This window comes from Pteropus alecto, unplaced genomic scaffold (genome assembly GCF_000325575.1).
Source record: "Pteropus alecto unplaced genomic scaffold, ASM32557v1 scaffold1518, whole genome shotgun sequence".
In the NCBI taxonomy this organism is placed as follows: domain Eukaryota; kingdom Metazoa; phylum Chordata; class Mammalia; order Chiroptera; family Pteropodidae; genus Pteropus; species Pteropus alecto.
The window spans coordinates 68,305-85,916 of record NW_006440830.1 but is presented as its reverse complement, the minus strand read 5'-3'; the positions used below and the strand labels follow the sequence as shown (position 1 = coordinate 85,916).

The 17,612-nt window shown below is 32.7% G+C and overlaps 2 protein-coding genes and 1 pseudogene across 2 annotated transcripts; 2 read left to right on the top strand and 1 right to left on the bottom strand.

Moving 5' to 3' along the window:
• The first annotated feature begins 196 nt into the window (after window positions 1–196).
• On the top strand, window positions 197–1,138 carry LOC102885272 (olfactory receptor 5AL1). Its single transcript, XM_006917920.1, has one exon. It carries the CDS (start codon window positions 197–199, stop codon window positions 1,136–1,138), a length of 942 nt encoding a protein of 313 aa, XP_006917982.1.
• Window positions 1,139–6,050: 4,912 nt separating this feature from the next.
• LOC102884256 (olfactory receptor 1038) lies at window positions 6,051–7,025 on the bottom strand. The gene has a single exon (XM_006917916.1). It carries the CDS (start codon window positions 7,023–7,025, stop codon window positions 6,066–6,068), a length of 960 nt encoding a protein of 319 aa, XP_006917978.1. The 3' UTR covers window positions 6,051–6,065.
• A 2,946-nt stretch (window positions 7,026–9,971) lies between these two features.
• LOC112484761 lies at window positions 9,972–10,090 on the top strand (annotated as a pseudogene).
• The last annotated feature ends 7,522 nt before the right edge of the window (window positions 10,091–17,612 follow it).

Sequence of the window (17,612 nt, the reverse complement as noted above, 5' to 3'; positions counted from 1 at the left end):
TGGAATTTCTGCCTAGAATAAATCACTTCATTCTGAAAACAGAACTAACGTGAAGATTCTCCTTTGAATGCGTTCAACATAAGTGGGTCAGAATCAGCTTCTAACATCTACTCGATTATTGCCAACGGAAGCAGGAATACTCAGAACGTGTGCTGTGGAGAGTTTTAAAATGTAAAATAACTTTTAAATCTGTTCTATGGCCAAAGGCAATCATTCAGCAGTGTTTGAGTTTATCCTCTCAGGACTCACAGATAATCCAGAGCTTCAAGTCATTCTCTTTGGTGTATTTCTAGTAATCTATTTAGCTAGTGTCTTGGGTAATTTGGGTTTGATTGTGCTAATCCAAATCAGTCCTCAGCTTCACACACCCATGTATTTTTTTCTCAGCCATCTGGCTTTTGTTGATTTTTCTTTTACTTCGACTGTCACCCCGAACACCTTGGTGAATTTTCTGTGTGAAGTTAAAAGTATAACATTTTATGCATGTGCCATTCAGGTGTGTTGCTTCATCACATTTGTAGTTTGCGAACAGTATTTGCTCGCAATCATGGCCTATGATCGGTATGTTGCCATTTGTAATCCTTTACTCTATGTCATTCTCATGCCTAGAAAATTCTGTAATCAAATCATTGCTAGCACATACATTTATGGATTCGCTGTGGGTCTCATACAGACAGTGGCAACTTTCCACTTGTCTTTTTGTGACTCCAATGTGGTCAACCACTTCTACTGTGACGATGTTCCATTGGTTGCTCTGGCCTGCTCTGACACTCACATCAAAGAGCTGCTATTGTTAATTATTGCTGGATTCAATACCCTTTGCTCTCTGCTGATTGTACTAATTTCTTATTTCTTCATCTTCTTTACCATCCTGAGGGTCCGTTCTGCCGAAGGAAGACAGAAAGCTTTTTCCACCTGTGCTTCCCATCTGACCTCCATCACAATATTTTATGTGACAATCATTTTTATGTATCTACTGCCCAAGTCAAGCCATTCACTGAACACAGATAAATTTGCTTCTGTGTTTTATGTGGTAGTGATTCCCATGCTAAACCCATTCATCTATAGCTTGAGAAATCAGGAGGTAAAAAATGCACTGAAAAGGATTATGCAAAAGTTGTATTTGGCTATTAAATAACTGAAAAATTATTGAACAGGGTGGGACCAGAGAACTTTGAGTTGTGTTTTACCTAGAGTCACAATGCTGAGAAATATTAGGACCAAATCCCTCACTTCAGTGCTCAAAGTCACTCAGAATATGTCTCATCCACAGTTTTCTTTCTCAACGATTTCCATATGAAAGGTGTTGTGTAAATTTAGTTATTGAATTGTAAAGTGGGTGGGGGCTGAGAGAGAGACAGAGAGAGAGAGAGACGGAGAGACAGAGAGAGATCTGAATCTTATTTAACAATAATTTCTTCATAGTTAAAGAGAATTGGGAAATAGTGGCTTTATCTGATTTCTGTGACATATTGAGTAATTTGGGCAATACTGAAATATTTCAACATCTTGTATTTCAAGCTTGCTATATAGATAACCTGGAAAACATGTCAAAGTTCAATAGTAAGGATTTTTGGTTTTAACACTGAATAATTTTCTTAATATTTCATTTTCTGCCTTCAATTGAAAGAATAGCACCAGCATGACTACCTTGACATTGAGCATGTAGTGACCCTGATCCTGTATCAGTTTAGTTCTTTGGAGCCACTTCACACCATTGTTATTCACTGCCTATTCTATAAAAGTGTGTGGTTAAGAACGTGAGACTGACTCTTCATTCAGTTCACTTAATAATTTTAGGTTTTCCAAGTAATAACCATTGTCTTTGGTAAATTATTGCACATTCTGTATTTTGGTTTCCTCATCTGCAAAAAGCAGTAATAATTCCTTTTTCTCTGACTGATTGTGATGATTAAATAAGATTATAAATATAAAAGGCATTGCACAGTTCCTAGCACATAGGAATCACTTCATAAAGTTGACTATTATATTTAATTATTAGCATTGTTATTGTATCAATGATCCTTTTATTTGAGTTCAGGTAATAGGGCAATAACCTTTTAAAAAATCATTAGCAACATATGCTTCATTTTAAAATTAGCAAAATGAAAATATAAAAGCTATGTGTCTATAAACATATTTTAAGATAAATTTTTAGGTTCCTTAATTATTGTTATTAAAATAGCATCTTTACTCTTGAAAACGAAGCCACTCTTTTGTTACAAACAGTAAATATTATGTTAATAAATGATAAATTATTTAGTTTGAAACTTTTCAAAGTAAAAATAAAGCTAACATCTATTGAATGTTTTTCTATGTGTCAAGTGCTGGGTGAAATGCTTTAACTGGACCATCTAAGCTAATTTTCATAACATCCTGCCAAGATGGATATTGAAAGAATAAAGAAATTCAAAACAGTGTATATAATTGATTAACACACATGTAGTTAGTAACTGGGGGTGGGGGTGGGAGGGACAAGATTAGAGTTAAATTTTGTCCAAATTATAAAGCTTAGTTTTTTAATGACTATCTTCTATTTCCAACTATAGTTATACAATGTTGAGATCTAAAACAAATGGTGATTCACAAATAGTCACCCAAATACTAGATTTAAATTAAATTTGTCTTAAATTAAAAAAAAAGAAATGATTAGAAGCATGTGAGCCTGATTCTGGCATAAAAAAAAATGGATCCCCCATGTTGCCAATATATTCTGGAAAAAAAAAGTGACAGGAAAACACACCATATACGGAGCAGAGGATCTTCTGCATTCATCATCTCCTTGTCTTCCTATTGGTGATGTTAATTTCTGAGAAATGTTTCTGAGAACATCCCATCTCCCCTTAGCTGTTCCTGTAAATCCTAACTATATGTCACTGCAGTACTTTGATGTCACTGAGTCCCCTTTGCTACTATATAACTGCCTTGATTTAGAACCCAAGGAAAGAACCTTAACTCTGGAGCACAATTTTCCATTATAAGTCAAGATTTTTGGAGAAATGATCTCAATGGGCCTCAGCCTGTGTGATTATATATTAAACACCCCTTGTTTGATTTAATTACTTATAGAACACATTAAGTATTAAGAAAGTCAGAGGAAAAAAGAAGCCTATTAATATATAATTACTAGTGGTTCTTCATAGTTTATAATCTAATGTACTTGATGAGGTCGAAATATGTAGAAAAATATGGGTATCTCTGAACTAATACATAAATGAGATATATAATTTAAGGAATATGAGGGACTTACAAGTAAGCATACAAAAAAATATTAATTAAATTCACCAAAATACTTACATTCGCAATGCATTTTTGAAAATCTTATACTTCTAAAACTATTGACTTTTTAAAAATTAAGTTAAAGCATGTTTTCAAGGAATTTTAATTTCATGCAGTTTTAAATTATCCTTTTTTGATGGTGAAATGGGTTGAAGTCCATTTAATTTATCTATTTTGTAAATACTGATTTTCACATGTTAAACTTGAATGTCTATGATTTATTTCTTATTACTGATAAAAGGATTAAAAGGGTTAATAAGTGTTACACACATAGAATTAGGCCAAACAATGGCAAACATTCAATAATTAGCAGCTATTTGTATCCTTAATACTATTGTTAGTATTAGTGTGGAAATTTTAGAACTGGTCTCTTATTTAAGTAAAACATTTAAAAACAAGTTATACAGACAGGGCGATATTCTTTTCACTTTCGCTCAATAAGCTGAAAAGAATTGAAGAACAGTAAATTAAAGGAAATCTAATACAAAGTTGAAACTTCTTAGTATCAGTATGGAAAAACAATTGCTTGAATTTTTATTTGAAATGATCACTAATCAGTTGTTGGTATAAAAAAAAAAATCTTTATAGCAAAATGTCTTCTGAATGGTCCAGGTCGCTGACAATCATGATGATAAAGCTGATATTTCCCAACTTTATATTAGGTGTCAACAATTGTGCTTTAGTCCTATATGTATTCCTATCTAAATGCTCATACACTAATGTGTGAGATGAGCATTTTCCTTGTTATACAAATAACTGAAGCTCTATGTGTCACAAAAGCAGGAGTAAGCAAATCTCAAATTTGAAGCCAAACTTTCTGAAATCAGTCATGTTATTCACTAGTATTGGACACTGCCAAAAATGGATTGTTTTCACTTTTTTTTTTATCAGCCTCTTGATTCTATATTCAGATGCAAAAACATTATGGACACCACAGAAGGTGGAGTGCAAACATTTTATTTAAATATATCTGGAGACAAAATGAAAAATGTTGATTTTGATATTTTGACTAAGGGACTGTCTGGTGTTTGTAGAGAAGACCAGCCACCTAGAGCAATGGCTGGAAGCACAGTGTCAGAAGCCTCACAAAGTGTTGTGCATCTAAGCAGGAAGAAACTGAATAATTCGTCTCTCAAGTACACTTGAATTTCTTGGTTCATTTCTCTGAGGGAAGCCGGATATACCTGAAGAAGTGATTGCTAATAGCGAGGGATTAAAATTATGCAAAGACGTGGAACTTCCATTCCATTACTGTTTAAGTTTTGCTGTTGTGAATAATTTTATGAAGCAGAAAGGTGCAGTGAAACCATAGAAGAGCAGTTTTCCTCATGTGGAGCATTGAGATTCCTCAGGTCTGAATTTCTTTACCTGTAAAAAGTTAGACTGTCTATGATGTTTCTGTGTGTCCTGAGTGTGGTATGTGAGAACATGCATGTGTATCTGTCCATGAAAACACACATTCACAAGACAAAGTGGAATGAATAGAGACACCATGTTTGTCTGTCAAACCTGCTTTAAAAACCTGAGAATTCATGCAATTTACAAGATTTTAAAAGTAACTTACGGCAGTATATCTGAGTTATTTACAAATTATGTACAGAAAAGAAAATATTTGCTTTGTATTACAAAACTCCAATTATATATTTTCTACACAATGACTACAACTATTATAATCTCCTTCTAAAATGGTAAAATAATGACATAATACTAAATCATTAATTTAATTATTTTTATGAAATGTCAAAATAAAAGTATATCAAATCACTGATTTTTAAATTTCATGCCTTGATCCTACTAGGGTGACTGAGTAAATAGCAAGCACAGATAAATGACATTTTAACATAAGGTTATTTCTAGTTGAAGAAAATATATAAACACATTGAAATTATTCATTTAAAAACATGATTTTTTTATAAACTTTTGTCTTCAAATTATATTTAAAAATCTGATAGTAAGTATTTAAGTCTAGATAATCTATATTATAATATGCTTTATTATTAACACTCATATGTTAGAAAAACAAAAGTCAGATAGACTTAAATTTTCATTTGGAATTTTTATATTCCTAGTTATGTGACCTTAGGCAATTTAGAAATAATTGAAGCCCAGAGGTGAAACCTCACACATCTATTGGTTTGCTTGATTATATTAAGTAGGACTATTCGATTAAGTGCTTGGCAGGTAAGTAACCAGGCTTTGTCCTTCTTTCTTAAAGACTGGTAAGCTTGAGAGCTCAATGAATTAATCTTCAATTACATATACCAAACATTTATACAACAAACATTTACTTAGCACTTAGATTGTTTTAAGCATTTCATAACTATTAGTCTGTTTAGTCTTCAGAACAAACCAATCTGTTGGGTCCTATTATTTTACAGAATCAAGAAGAGAGTCACACTGATTTCAGGTTCATTGTCCAAGGCTGCACAGCTAATAAAGCAGAGAAATAAAATTCAAACTCAGACAGTCTTTGTTCTAGAGACCTGAGTTCTTCTAACACAACCATAATGCTGCCTTTGCTTGGGATACATGTGTGTATATTTGTGAGCGTGTTTGAGTTTGGGTTTAAGCATAATTACAATGGTCTTTAAAGCCCTTAAGGGCTTGAACAAGACTCTTTGAATCATCCTGGTTTTCCAGGATTGGCCCAGGTCCTTGCAAAAAATGTCAAGGTCTATCGAGGTAACAATCATATTTTCAGCTGACTAGGAAAAAATTACAAGAAATACCAGCAAAAGGAAGCTTGATTTCTTTCCCTTTTTGTATTAATAAAGCATTTAATATTATTATTTTCTTAATTTTAATATCTTTAAGGTTTCATAACCTTTATCCAAGGCTTTCTTTGTGGCACCTTTCACCTCTTTGTTCCTTAGACTATAGATAAGGGGGTTCAACATGGGGATCACCACTGTGTAAAATACAGACGCCATTTTGTCTGTGTCCAGGGAGTGGTTTGATTTGGGTTGCAGGTACATAAAGATCAGGGTGCCGTAGAAAATGGTAACAGCCACCATGTGGGAGCCACAGGTAGAAATGGCCTTGCGCCGCCCCTGGCTGGAGCGGATCCTTAGGATGGCGGCAATAATAAAGATGTAGGAGGTGAGGACAATGGAAGAGGAACAGATCATATCAAAGCCAGCAAAGGCAAAGATCAGAATCTCCTTCATGTGTGTGTCCGAGCAAGACAGAGCCAGGAGGGGGAGGTCATCACAGTAGAAATGGTTAATGACATTGGGGCCACAGTAAGTTAGTCGGAAGGTGATAATGGTATGGAATAGAGCAACCAGAAAGCTATATATATATGGAACTGCCACCAATTGAATGCAGAATCTCTTTGACATCAGTGTTGAGTAATGCAGGGGATTGCAGATGGCTACATAGCGATCATAGGCCATGGAAGCTAAAAGAAAACACTCCGTGATCATGAAGGTGAGGAAACAGCCCAGTTGCGTTGCACAAGCATTGAAAGAGATAGTGTTGTATTCCACAACAAAATTCACCATCATCTTTGGCGTGATAGCGGAGGAGTAACAAAAGTCCACAAAGGCCAAGTGACTGAGGAAATAATACATAGGTGTGTGGAGTCGGGCGTCAATCCTGATCAAGGTTATCAATCCGAGGTTACCCAGCACTGTGACCAGATAGATGACTAAAAATACCACGAAGCATGCAGCCTGAAGCTCTGGCCGGTCTGTGATTCCCTTGAGGATGAATTCAGTGACATAAGTGGTATTAACTTCAGCCATTTATTCTGGAGGATTTTGTAACAAGTCGAAGGACAAAAATGACACTTTCCATGGCTCCTGCCAGTGTTGTGGAAAGGCGATTGCTGGTGTCTTCTTGCCTTGAATTATGTCATCTCGTGGGCACAAGGTACACACCTTAGCTCTCTAATGACATGCCATTCTTGTCCCAAGGGGAGGAGTCTTTTATTCTCAAAATAGTCTTCTTAACAGTTATTCTGCATTGTAATTTTAGAAAGTAAGAAATGTTGTAGGTTAAAAGTGAAATATTATCTGAAAAATATTATCCTAAGACAACTAATATTTTAGTGTTTTTGCTGCCACTATCTTTTTTTGTATATATAAACATGTATATATAAAATTATGTAATTCATAAATGAAACTATATTAATATTTTCCCATGTTTCAATTTTGCACCTGTTCCCACAGCTTTAAAATACATCAGAATAATCTATCATGACTTAACCATTTTCCTATATCTCTCCCCCACTTATATAGATTACATACTTTAAGCTATAATAACTAAAAAATTAATCAGAAATATGTGAAAACATACATACAATTTTATTTGTATAGAAATTAAAGAGACTTATTATTTTTGCTCATTTCAAAATTTACCTCATTTTAAAGTTTGTTGCCCAAAATGTTAATTGAGTATTTATCAGATAACTAATTATTCTAAGTTACATCTTTCCTCATAAACATGTGTCAATCTATTTCAAGGGTTTCAAATATCTAAAGAACTTACCCTAATAGGTTTCACTTTTAGCAATATATTCCAAAGAAATATTCGGTTGTAAGTAAAATTTTGTGGAAACATAAATAGGTAGGTCAAGTTCTTGATGGAGGCTTCAAAATAATTGTAATTATTTGTATTTCTGCCAGCCCTGAAAAAGAGGACTAGACTCATTAAGAGCAATATTAGCCTATTCAAATTTTATCTTTTATCTTGGCTTTATTTTCCACAAAGTGGAACCACAACATATTGACAAAGAAAGCGACTTGAGACATCATCGTGTCTAACTCCTTCGTATTTCAAATTTTATTTATTACTACAATTATTATTTATCTGTTGCAACTGAGTGCCGTACTTATTAGATACTCAGTGTAATACATGAATTTATTATAATCTCTTGTTAATACTATGATGAAGCATCTATCCCATTATCCCTAATTAAGAATTTAAAAAACTCAGGCTTATATCTGTGGCTACAAAGAATATAATATGGATAGGATTGGGTTTGTTTTACTACAGAGCCTATATTCCTAACCATCAAGCTATGCTGTCTGAAGGATAGTCACTTGCTCCTTCAACTTTACTCACTAGGAGAAAATAACACTGACAGATGCATCCATTTTTTTATAGTATCAGGCTTTAATGTCAAACTTTAGAGAAGACAAGCATGAAAGCTGCAGTTTCCTAAAGATTGCTAAGCTTTCCATGAACTTTGCCAAAGTAAAATTGCAGGAGCCTGAGCTTTTAAAAACTTATTATGCATTTCTGTGCTTCCTGGTAAATAACTGTTTCACTCAAGAATATTCAGAATTAAGGGTTCTCTTTCTTTAGGGGCTTGAACATACTTAACTTTTTCTCAGTCTTTTATTTCAATTCCAGCTGTGAAGATATAATGTGAATTCTAATTGAGAATAATTATAAGGCTACTATACAGTGTCAAATTAAGCAGACTACATTCATTGAAAAATGATGTCAGAAGAAGATGTTTGTTTATAATTTTTCATAATATTTTACTTAAAATAATAAAGGCTATCTGTGCATCAGAGTTTCTTTAGTGACTTCTTTTACGTAACTTCAGGTTTGTGATGGTTCCAAAATACATGTCAAAACAAATCAGAGGGCACCACATAAGAGGATAAAGATGGCAGATATTTGCTGTTAAGTGGAATATTTAAGCACCAAATTAATGGTAAAAAAAAAAAGTTTACAGTGTAGTTGCTTATTAAGGTGGAGTTTGGATTCCAAGTTCCATAAACTTAAATATCACATGGAAACAAAATTACCTATGAAAATCTTTTAAAGTGTTTATAAAATACAGCATTTATGATTTTGCATCTACCTAACAATTGATAAAATTGACTTATTTTATCGATCCCTCTAATTTTTAAAAGTAATTTTTCTGCTTAGCCTTCAGAGTTACTTTCTGTAGGTTGTTCTGAAGCCATCCCAAAGTCTCACCATTGATTCAGTCATTTCCACACTTGTGTCAATTTTGAGAGGGAACTCTTAAAATCGACACATTATATCAAAAGATTTTCTTAAAAAAAAAAAAAAAAGATTTTCTTAATAAACGCTGTTATTTCTTACTTCATTTCACCTTTCCTAAAGTAACTTTTGTCTTAAGTTTTATTGCACATTGGAATCACCAGTGTCCAGGCACCCCCTATCAATTTAATCAGAACGTCTGGTTAGCACCCAGGCATCGGTATTTTAAAAGCTCCTCTGGTGGTTTTCGATGTCCAGCCATGTTTGAGAATCTGTAGTCTAAAGAACAAAGTCAATGGTTAGAATGGCAAGCAGAGCTCAGCGACACTTTCAAACTGATTTATTTCTCTTGTGGTTTTGTGGCTGGATTAGTTTGAGTTTATGACTTCACCATGCCAGTGGAATTCAAATCGATGCATACTTATTTTTGTTCATAAAGAAGGACTCTCCAAGGGTTATGAGAACGAGAATAATTTTAAGAAAATAAATTTTTAGTTCCTTTATTTTCACATCTATTTTTTTTTTTTCTGAAAATGATTTATCTGAGAAGGCACCTGTACTTTTTTTTTCTTTCCTTTTAAAAATCTACCCTTCTCCCATTTTACAAATAAAACTGTTTCTCTCTCACCTGGAATCTTATATAATTTTTTGCTCCAAGATATAAAAATATTTAGGATTCTAAACAATTTGGGCATTTATATAATTTCTTTCATCAAGACACTCATCGCTTCTACAGCCATGCCACCCTGAACAAGCCCGATCCTGTCTGATCTCAGAAGCTAAGCAGGGTTGGGCCTGGTTAGTACTTGGATGGTAAACCACCTAGGAAGACCAGATACTATAGGCATAAAAAATGAAATAAAAAAATAAGGGATTATGAACTGACAAGGTCCTTGCAACCAAGGGTTGCCTCACCTAAAAAATAAAATAAAATAAATAAAATAAAATAAAAAGATAAAATATAAAATAAAATAAAATAAAATAATAAAATAAAATAAAGACTCATTGCACTAACAACACAAATTCAAATGAAAGTTAGATTTGTGTTTAATGATTATTCATTAAAATTGGAAATATGGAGGATATTTTATACTAAGAATAATTGTGATTATAACTCAGACATAAATATTTTACTATTAGAGCATATAAAGTCTATAGAACCTTACAGATACAGGAATAAAATTCCAATCAGTGTGTTTGTGTGTGTGTGTGTGAATTGTAGAGAAGCGAGTTAAAGTAACAAGGCAAAATAACCAAAGAAATAGTTCCAATAATAAGAGTATATTACTTTTGAACAGAAAAGCTTTGCACACAAAAGTGTTCAATCAAAAGGAAGAAGAAAATGGTCATTAGGAAACTTCTTTCTCTCCTATCCTCTGCTCTATTAATCAAGATATTTACTGACTTACTCACTGTTTAGTGTTAGTCATGTCCTGCCCTGTGCTTTTCCAGGGTTTACCTGGCTTTTCTAAGCCAAGCATCCATTCCAGGGCTTACTCATCATCTTGCAGAAGCACACTGCGGATCATCAGTGTACTCCAGGTGTGCAGACATGGTGACTTATTAAAACATGAGAGACTTCTTCTGTGTATCTCAGAGCAAATACAAATGAAAAGACATGATATGAATAAAAGGCTGGAAGAATGGTTTGAGTCTGATCATCTTAGAGCCCTGTTTGAAGCCAAACACCTTGTTTGAGAATCAGTATTATAGAAATCAAATCTCAATAGATTTGTATTTTATTTCAGGATTCAAAAATTATAGTGAGTAGTCATTTTTAATTTAAGAGGAAATTTATTACATTACGTATGGTGTGTCAAAAGGCCAAGGATGGGCTTAAAAAAACAATTTCTGACACTTCAGTACAGAGCCATTCTTGGTAATCCACCCTCATATGTCTGATGAGTAACAATTCTCCTTTATGTCTGATGAGTAACAATTCTCTTTGGTTGGTACCACTGCAAGAAGGGAGGTAATTCTAGAAAATTGTATGATTAACTTAATTATAGGTTATTTAAAGAATGTGGTGGGAGAAGGGAAGAAAGGAGGGAGAGAATTGGAGATTGACGAAGTAGTATTTTAAGTACAAATAGATATCCTTTAGAAAGTACTAAAAAGCAGAAAGTATGAAAGTAAGAAATGAAGTTAAGATGTTAGAGTTATTATCTCTAAAAGCAGAATGATTCCATTTAATACCACAGCTCATCAAAAAGGGAGGTTTCTAACAGAAATATAGGTTAGGCTAGAGGGTTGGTGATCCACTCCTTACACAAACCTCATATAACTCACCTGCTTAGCCGTGATCCTGGCTCCCAGTGAGCTCATTCTGTAGTTGTTTGGGTGATTTATTAGTTCCTAGCTCCCCTTGGGTCTAAACTTGAACCTCCAGAGATATCTTAAAGCTGTAATGTCTTAATGTCTTCCTAGTTTTTTTTTTTTTCAAAATATCATGAGCTAGACAGATTATATTGGGGGTTAAAAAACTTTTAATGATCTATATTTTTAAATTCAGGACCCATACTTTAAGTATATCAGTTATGCCATTTCTATGAAGGCAAAAATAGGCTATACTACTGAGAAAAAAAAACATAAAAAAATGATAAATCTTGATTTATTTGAATAAGGACGCAAGTTTTGTGAAAGAGTAAGACATCACTTAAATCCTGAATATGGCAATATCAATATTTTTTAAGTCTCAATTTTCTCAATTATAAAATCAAGTAAAATGTTGCATCTTTTACGTTTGTCAGTATTGAATAAAGAAATATACGTGAAGAACTCAGTAAATTCCATGATATGTCATAGTAAATGTTCAAGAGATATTTGCTTTGAAAAAAGTAAGATGAATCAGAATCATAGATAAAGTCAAGATACTCCAAAAACCCTACCTGAAAAATAGAACTGCTTCTACCATAATTTCAGGCTCTATCTTGGTGAATCTATACAAGAAGGGATATGTGTTTTTATTAATGGTAAAATCCAGTTTTTTGTTAAATTTCAAACTATAAAAACATTTTTAAATCTAATATATATCATATATGCTAGATATATGTGTGTGTGTAAATCAAAACTCACAGCAGTAGCCAAACTTCTTGAAAAAGTTGTCTACTGCCTCCAATTTATCACAATCATTTGCCATTTCTAATCCAGCTTTTCCCTCTACCACTGAAGCCAGTTCTTTATAGCTTATCTGACTATCATGTCATTGATAAATACAATGAACGTTTTAAAAATTTTAGTTGGATTTCCTCTAAATTTGAAAATGATGTACATTGTCTCATTTCTTATCATTTCTGGTATCATGCTTTTTTTTTTTTTTGGTCTGTTTCTTTTTTTAATGGTGGTAAGAACACTTAATATGAGATCTACCCACTAAACACATTTTGAAGTGCACAATACAGTATTGTTAATTACAGACAATATGTTGTACAGCAACCTCTACAACTTCTTTATGTTATGTAACTAACCCTTTCTATCCATTAATCAAGTCTCTCTTCTCCCTCTCCCTGTCCCTGGCAACCACCATTCTACTGTGTTTCTATGAATTTGACTATTTTGGATACTTCATATAAGTGAAATAATGCAGTATTTATCTTTCTGGGCCTGGTTTGTTTCACTTAGCATAAAGTCCTCCAGCTTCATTCATGTGGTCACATATGACATAATTTCCTTCTTATTTTTTTTTAAAGCTGAATGAAATTTCATCGTAGGCATATATCACATTTTCTTTATCCATCACCCATCAATGGACATTTAAGTCGTTTCCATATTGTGGCTATTGTGAATAATGATGCAATGAACATAGTAGTGCAGATATCTCTTGTAGATCCTATTTCAATTCTTTTGGATATATATCCAGAAGTGGATAGATAATGATATGGTAGTTCTATTTTTAATTTTTTGAGGAACATCTATATTGTTTTTTATAGTAACTATATCATTTTATATGCCCACCTGTCATGTACAAAGATTACAATTTTGCTGTATCCTCACCAATATATTATTTTTTTTTATAATAGCCATTCTAACTGGTGTGAGGTGATATCTTATTAAGGTTTTTATTTGCATTTCCCCATGATTAATGATGTTGACCATATTTTCATATACTTGTTAGCCATTTGCAGTTTCCTTTGGAAAAATGTTTATTCAAGTCCTTAATCCATTTTTTAATTGGATTATTTGGGTTATTTTGCTGCCGAGTTTTAGGAGTCCCTTATGCATTTTGGACAATACCCACTTACTGTGTATATGGTTTTTAAATATTTTCTCTCATTCTGTAGATTACTATTTATTTTGTTGATTGCTTCTCTTGCATGCAGAAGCTTTTTAGTCTTACGTAGTCCCATGTGTCTAATTTGGCTTTTGTTGCTTATGCTTTCTGTGTCATATCCAAGAAATTATTGCCAAACTCAATGCCATGATTTTCCCCTGTAATTTTTCTAAGAGTTTTACAGTTCCAAGTCTCGCATTGAAGTCTTTAATTCATTTTGAGTTGGATATCCAGTTTTCCCAACATCATTTGTTGAAGAGACTGTCCTTTCCCCATTGTTTACCTGAGCACCCTTGTCCAAGATCAGTTGACTATATATTTGTAGGTTTATTTCTGAGTGTTTTATCCTGTTCTATTGGTCTATATGTCTGTTTTATGCCTCTACCATATTGTTTCAATTAAGCTTTAATTAAATTTTGTAATATATTTTGAAATCAAAAAGTGTGATACCTCCAGTTTTGTTCTTCTTTCTCAAGACTTCTTTTGACATTCAGGGTCTTTTTGTGGTTCTATATGAATTTTAGAATTGTAAAATATACCATTGGAATTTTGGTAGAGATCACATTTTTTTGTTTGCTTTTCTCCTAACCAATTTATCTCACTTTTAGCCTCTTCCTTTATGCTATTTCTTCTAGTTCTTCCTCTTTTCTAGACCCCTTTTTGTACCCATAACTTCAGTTATCAATGAATCTCAAATTCACTTGTTTATCTTAGATACCTCCTTTCAGCTCCAGAATTTTATATCTAAATGTCTAGTATTGACTTTAAGTTGGATATCTTAAAATGCCTCAAGTTCTACATGCCAAAAAACAAATTCTCAATATCTTGCCCACAAATCTGATTTCCATCCTGTCGGCTTTATCTTAGAGAACGGTACTACTATCCATCCTACTATGAAGGTCAAATAATATTCGTCCTTGAACTTTTTATATTCTTTACACTCCAAATTTTATATATATTTTATATTTTAGATAGTGGCTTTTCCTTTGCTTCTTTTTCAATCTCTACTGCCACATTCTAATCACAATATCATTCATCATTTCTTATTTTGAAATATATATACCAATATATCTTTAAAATTGATTCTTAAATACAAATATATATATTTCAAATCGATTCTTGAATCTCTGTTCTAACTACATATTTGTTAGGTGTGACTTGAGGCAAATTATTTAAATTCTCAGACTCTATTATGTAAAATGTGAGAACTTTATTCCTTACACCATACCATTTTGTAAGGATTACTGATATCATGTATGTAGACATTTTTAGTACCTTTCCTGGCACATAATAAGCATCAATCAATTTTAGTCACTGTTATTATTATTGTTTCCATTATTTTTCTACTCATAATCATTACAGCGTCATCAATTTACAGTTTGCAAAGCAATTTTATAGCCATTATAAATTTACTCCTCAAAATTGTCCTGCGCTGTGAGGAGTATTTTCATTTCTTAATCAAGGCTGAGTTTATGGCTTTCCCAAGAGTTCATGAGTAGATAGTAGAAGAGCCTGAGCACAAACCTAGATTTGGCTTCAAATTCTCTTCTCTTCCCATGACACTTTTGTGTCTCCCAAAGGAAGGTACTTCAAGGTAGAGGAAATAGCCCTCCCTAGGAATCAGATAATTATCTCTCCATCCTCAAACTAAACTGCATATTCATTAGTCTTGAGTTGAAACTTAATGTTTGTTGGGATTGGTTTCAGTTAAAAAAAAAATGAGAAAAGTCAGTTTAATAAGGCCCCTTGAAACTGATTAGCAAGTAAACTCACTTTTACAATAACAGTAGGGAATTTTGTCTGTAATGAAGAGTTTTGTAATAAGACCCAGAGAGACAGTTACATCATCAACACTTAAGCAAACTCTGACTTCAATTTCTCTTTACTTAATGATCAATAATTATTTAATTAAAATCAAGGGTTGAAGAATGGTAGCTACAGAAAACGACATTTTTCTTAGTTTTCCCAGACATTCTGAACTTTTGCAGCTCACTAAAAATAGAAATGCTAACATAATTGCTTTCATTTTACATAGTTCAAGCTGGCAGTAGGCACTGGGGAACTTCTGAATTCTGTGGCAAGGTACTGCATATAAACCAGTACCAAATAATTTGGGAATATAATCACTGATTAATTTTTTTTTCAAATTCAATTTGAAACTGCCACTTTTTTCACACTTAAAAATTTTTCGATATGCTGTGACCTGAAGGTCTTGCTGGAATGTTGGTGCATTTTAAGATATCTAAGGATATGAATGGACGTTTAATTCTTCCCTGAATAAAGAAACCCAAAAGAGTCAGCTAGATATTTTTATCCTATTTCTATTTTAGTAGAAATAGGATAAAAATATCAAATGTAAAGTATACATTCTAGCAATATAAGATAGCATATGTCATATGTGCACAGTTTAGTGGAAGTGATGGTCTGTGAGTTGCAATAATTAGGCAAAGTATTGGTTTCTGCATACTTTCATGAGCTGAACTATGATAAAATGCTTATGACTAGGATTTTACATCTTCTAGGAATAGAACAGGACACAGAAATCTCATCACACTGCAAACATTATATTAAAAGATATCAAATTAAGTCACTCCAAGAAAATAAAATAAAATAAACTTGCCTGAAGGAATAAATCCAATTTTCAGTTTAAAGTTATCAAGGAAACAATTGTATAAGTGTGTGTTTAAATAAAAACTAAATGAACACAAACGAAGGCATATGCAGAGGATTATTCATGCATAGCCGGAGGAATTAAGAACCAAAAATTAAGTAAATGATTTGTAAAAGCCTATGTAAATTAAGAATGAAGAATACACGCAAAATAACTAAATAAAAGTCTCTTTTTAGCTGCTTTATTTGTGGTTTCTGATTCAAACTAAAAACTCAATAAGTCATTGTTAAGCCATAAAAAAATCCCTCAGAAAGTTTTTGTCACTTTGACTCTCAACAGTGCCAAGTTTATTAATTAAAAATGGAGTTTTCTCTTTTATGTATATTTATTATCATTGGTAAAATATAACTATGTTTATGAATTATATATAGTATAAACATTATATATACATATATGTACATGTATTATATATGTCTGTATACATATATAAATTTATATATTTAATCCTTAGAAAAATATAAATTTTACTAATGATTAATATACATTTTACTAAGGATTAAATAAATATACATGAAAGAAAAACACCATTTTTAAAAAATGAGCCTGGCAAAGTGATATATATATAAATTATTAATGTTAGTGGAGAAAAAAATGGACATTTTTACAGTACTGTTGGGAGTTTGATTGCCAAAAACTTTCTGAGAAATTCATTTATTGTTCGACAATGATTTATTGAGTTCCCATTTTGTGTCAGAAACTACAGATAAAGTAGCTTAAAAGAGACTAAAAGTCCTGCCCATACAATAAAAAGCAGATAACAACAAACAAAGCACGTAAAACATTATGTAGTGATAAATGATACTGAGAAAAAAAGTAAGTTGGGGAAAGGAGGTAGCAGTAATAGCAATTAATGCTTTACAGTATTTATGATAGTCCAGACAGGATTCTAGGTCTTTACACACTTTAACTAATTTAATCCTCAAAGCAGCACTTAGGGCAGTTACTATTACTATTTTTGTTTTAAAGATGATGGAAACAAAACACAGGATGTCATCTGACCAAGTACTGTAATAGCACATAATGGCAGAGCCAGAATTTTCACCCAGATAATCTGGCTCTTGTGTTCTCAAGCTTCACCCCTGTGAAAGACTCCAAGGGAGAAAGAGTGAGACGTCTAAGAAAAAGTATTCCAGATAGAGGGAACAAATCCAAACACCTAAAGCTGACATTCCCTGGAGTACTCAAAGTCAGTGTGGATAGAAGGGTATGAGTGGGGACATAGGATTAAATTAAGATCACTGAGGTCTGAAGCTAATAACCAGACTATTCAGATCTTGTGGACCCTTGTAAGAATTCTGGATTTTACTCTGGATAAAATGCACAACCTTTGCAGAATTCTGTGCCAGGAAGTGAGATAACAAAATTTCCAGTTTATTATTGTTTTAAAAAATTATTCTGTTTTAAAAATCAACTGGAGAGAGAGAGGAT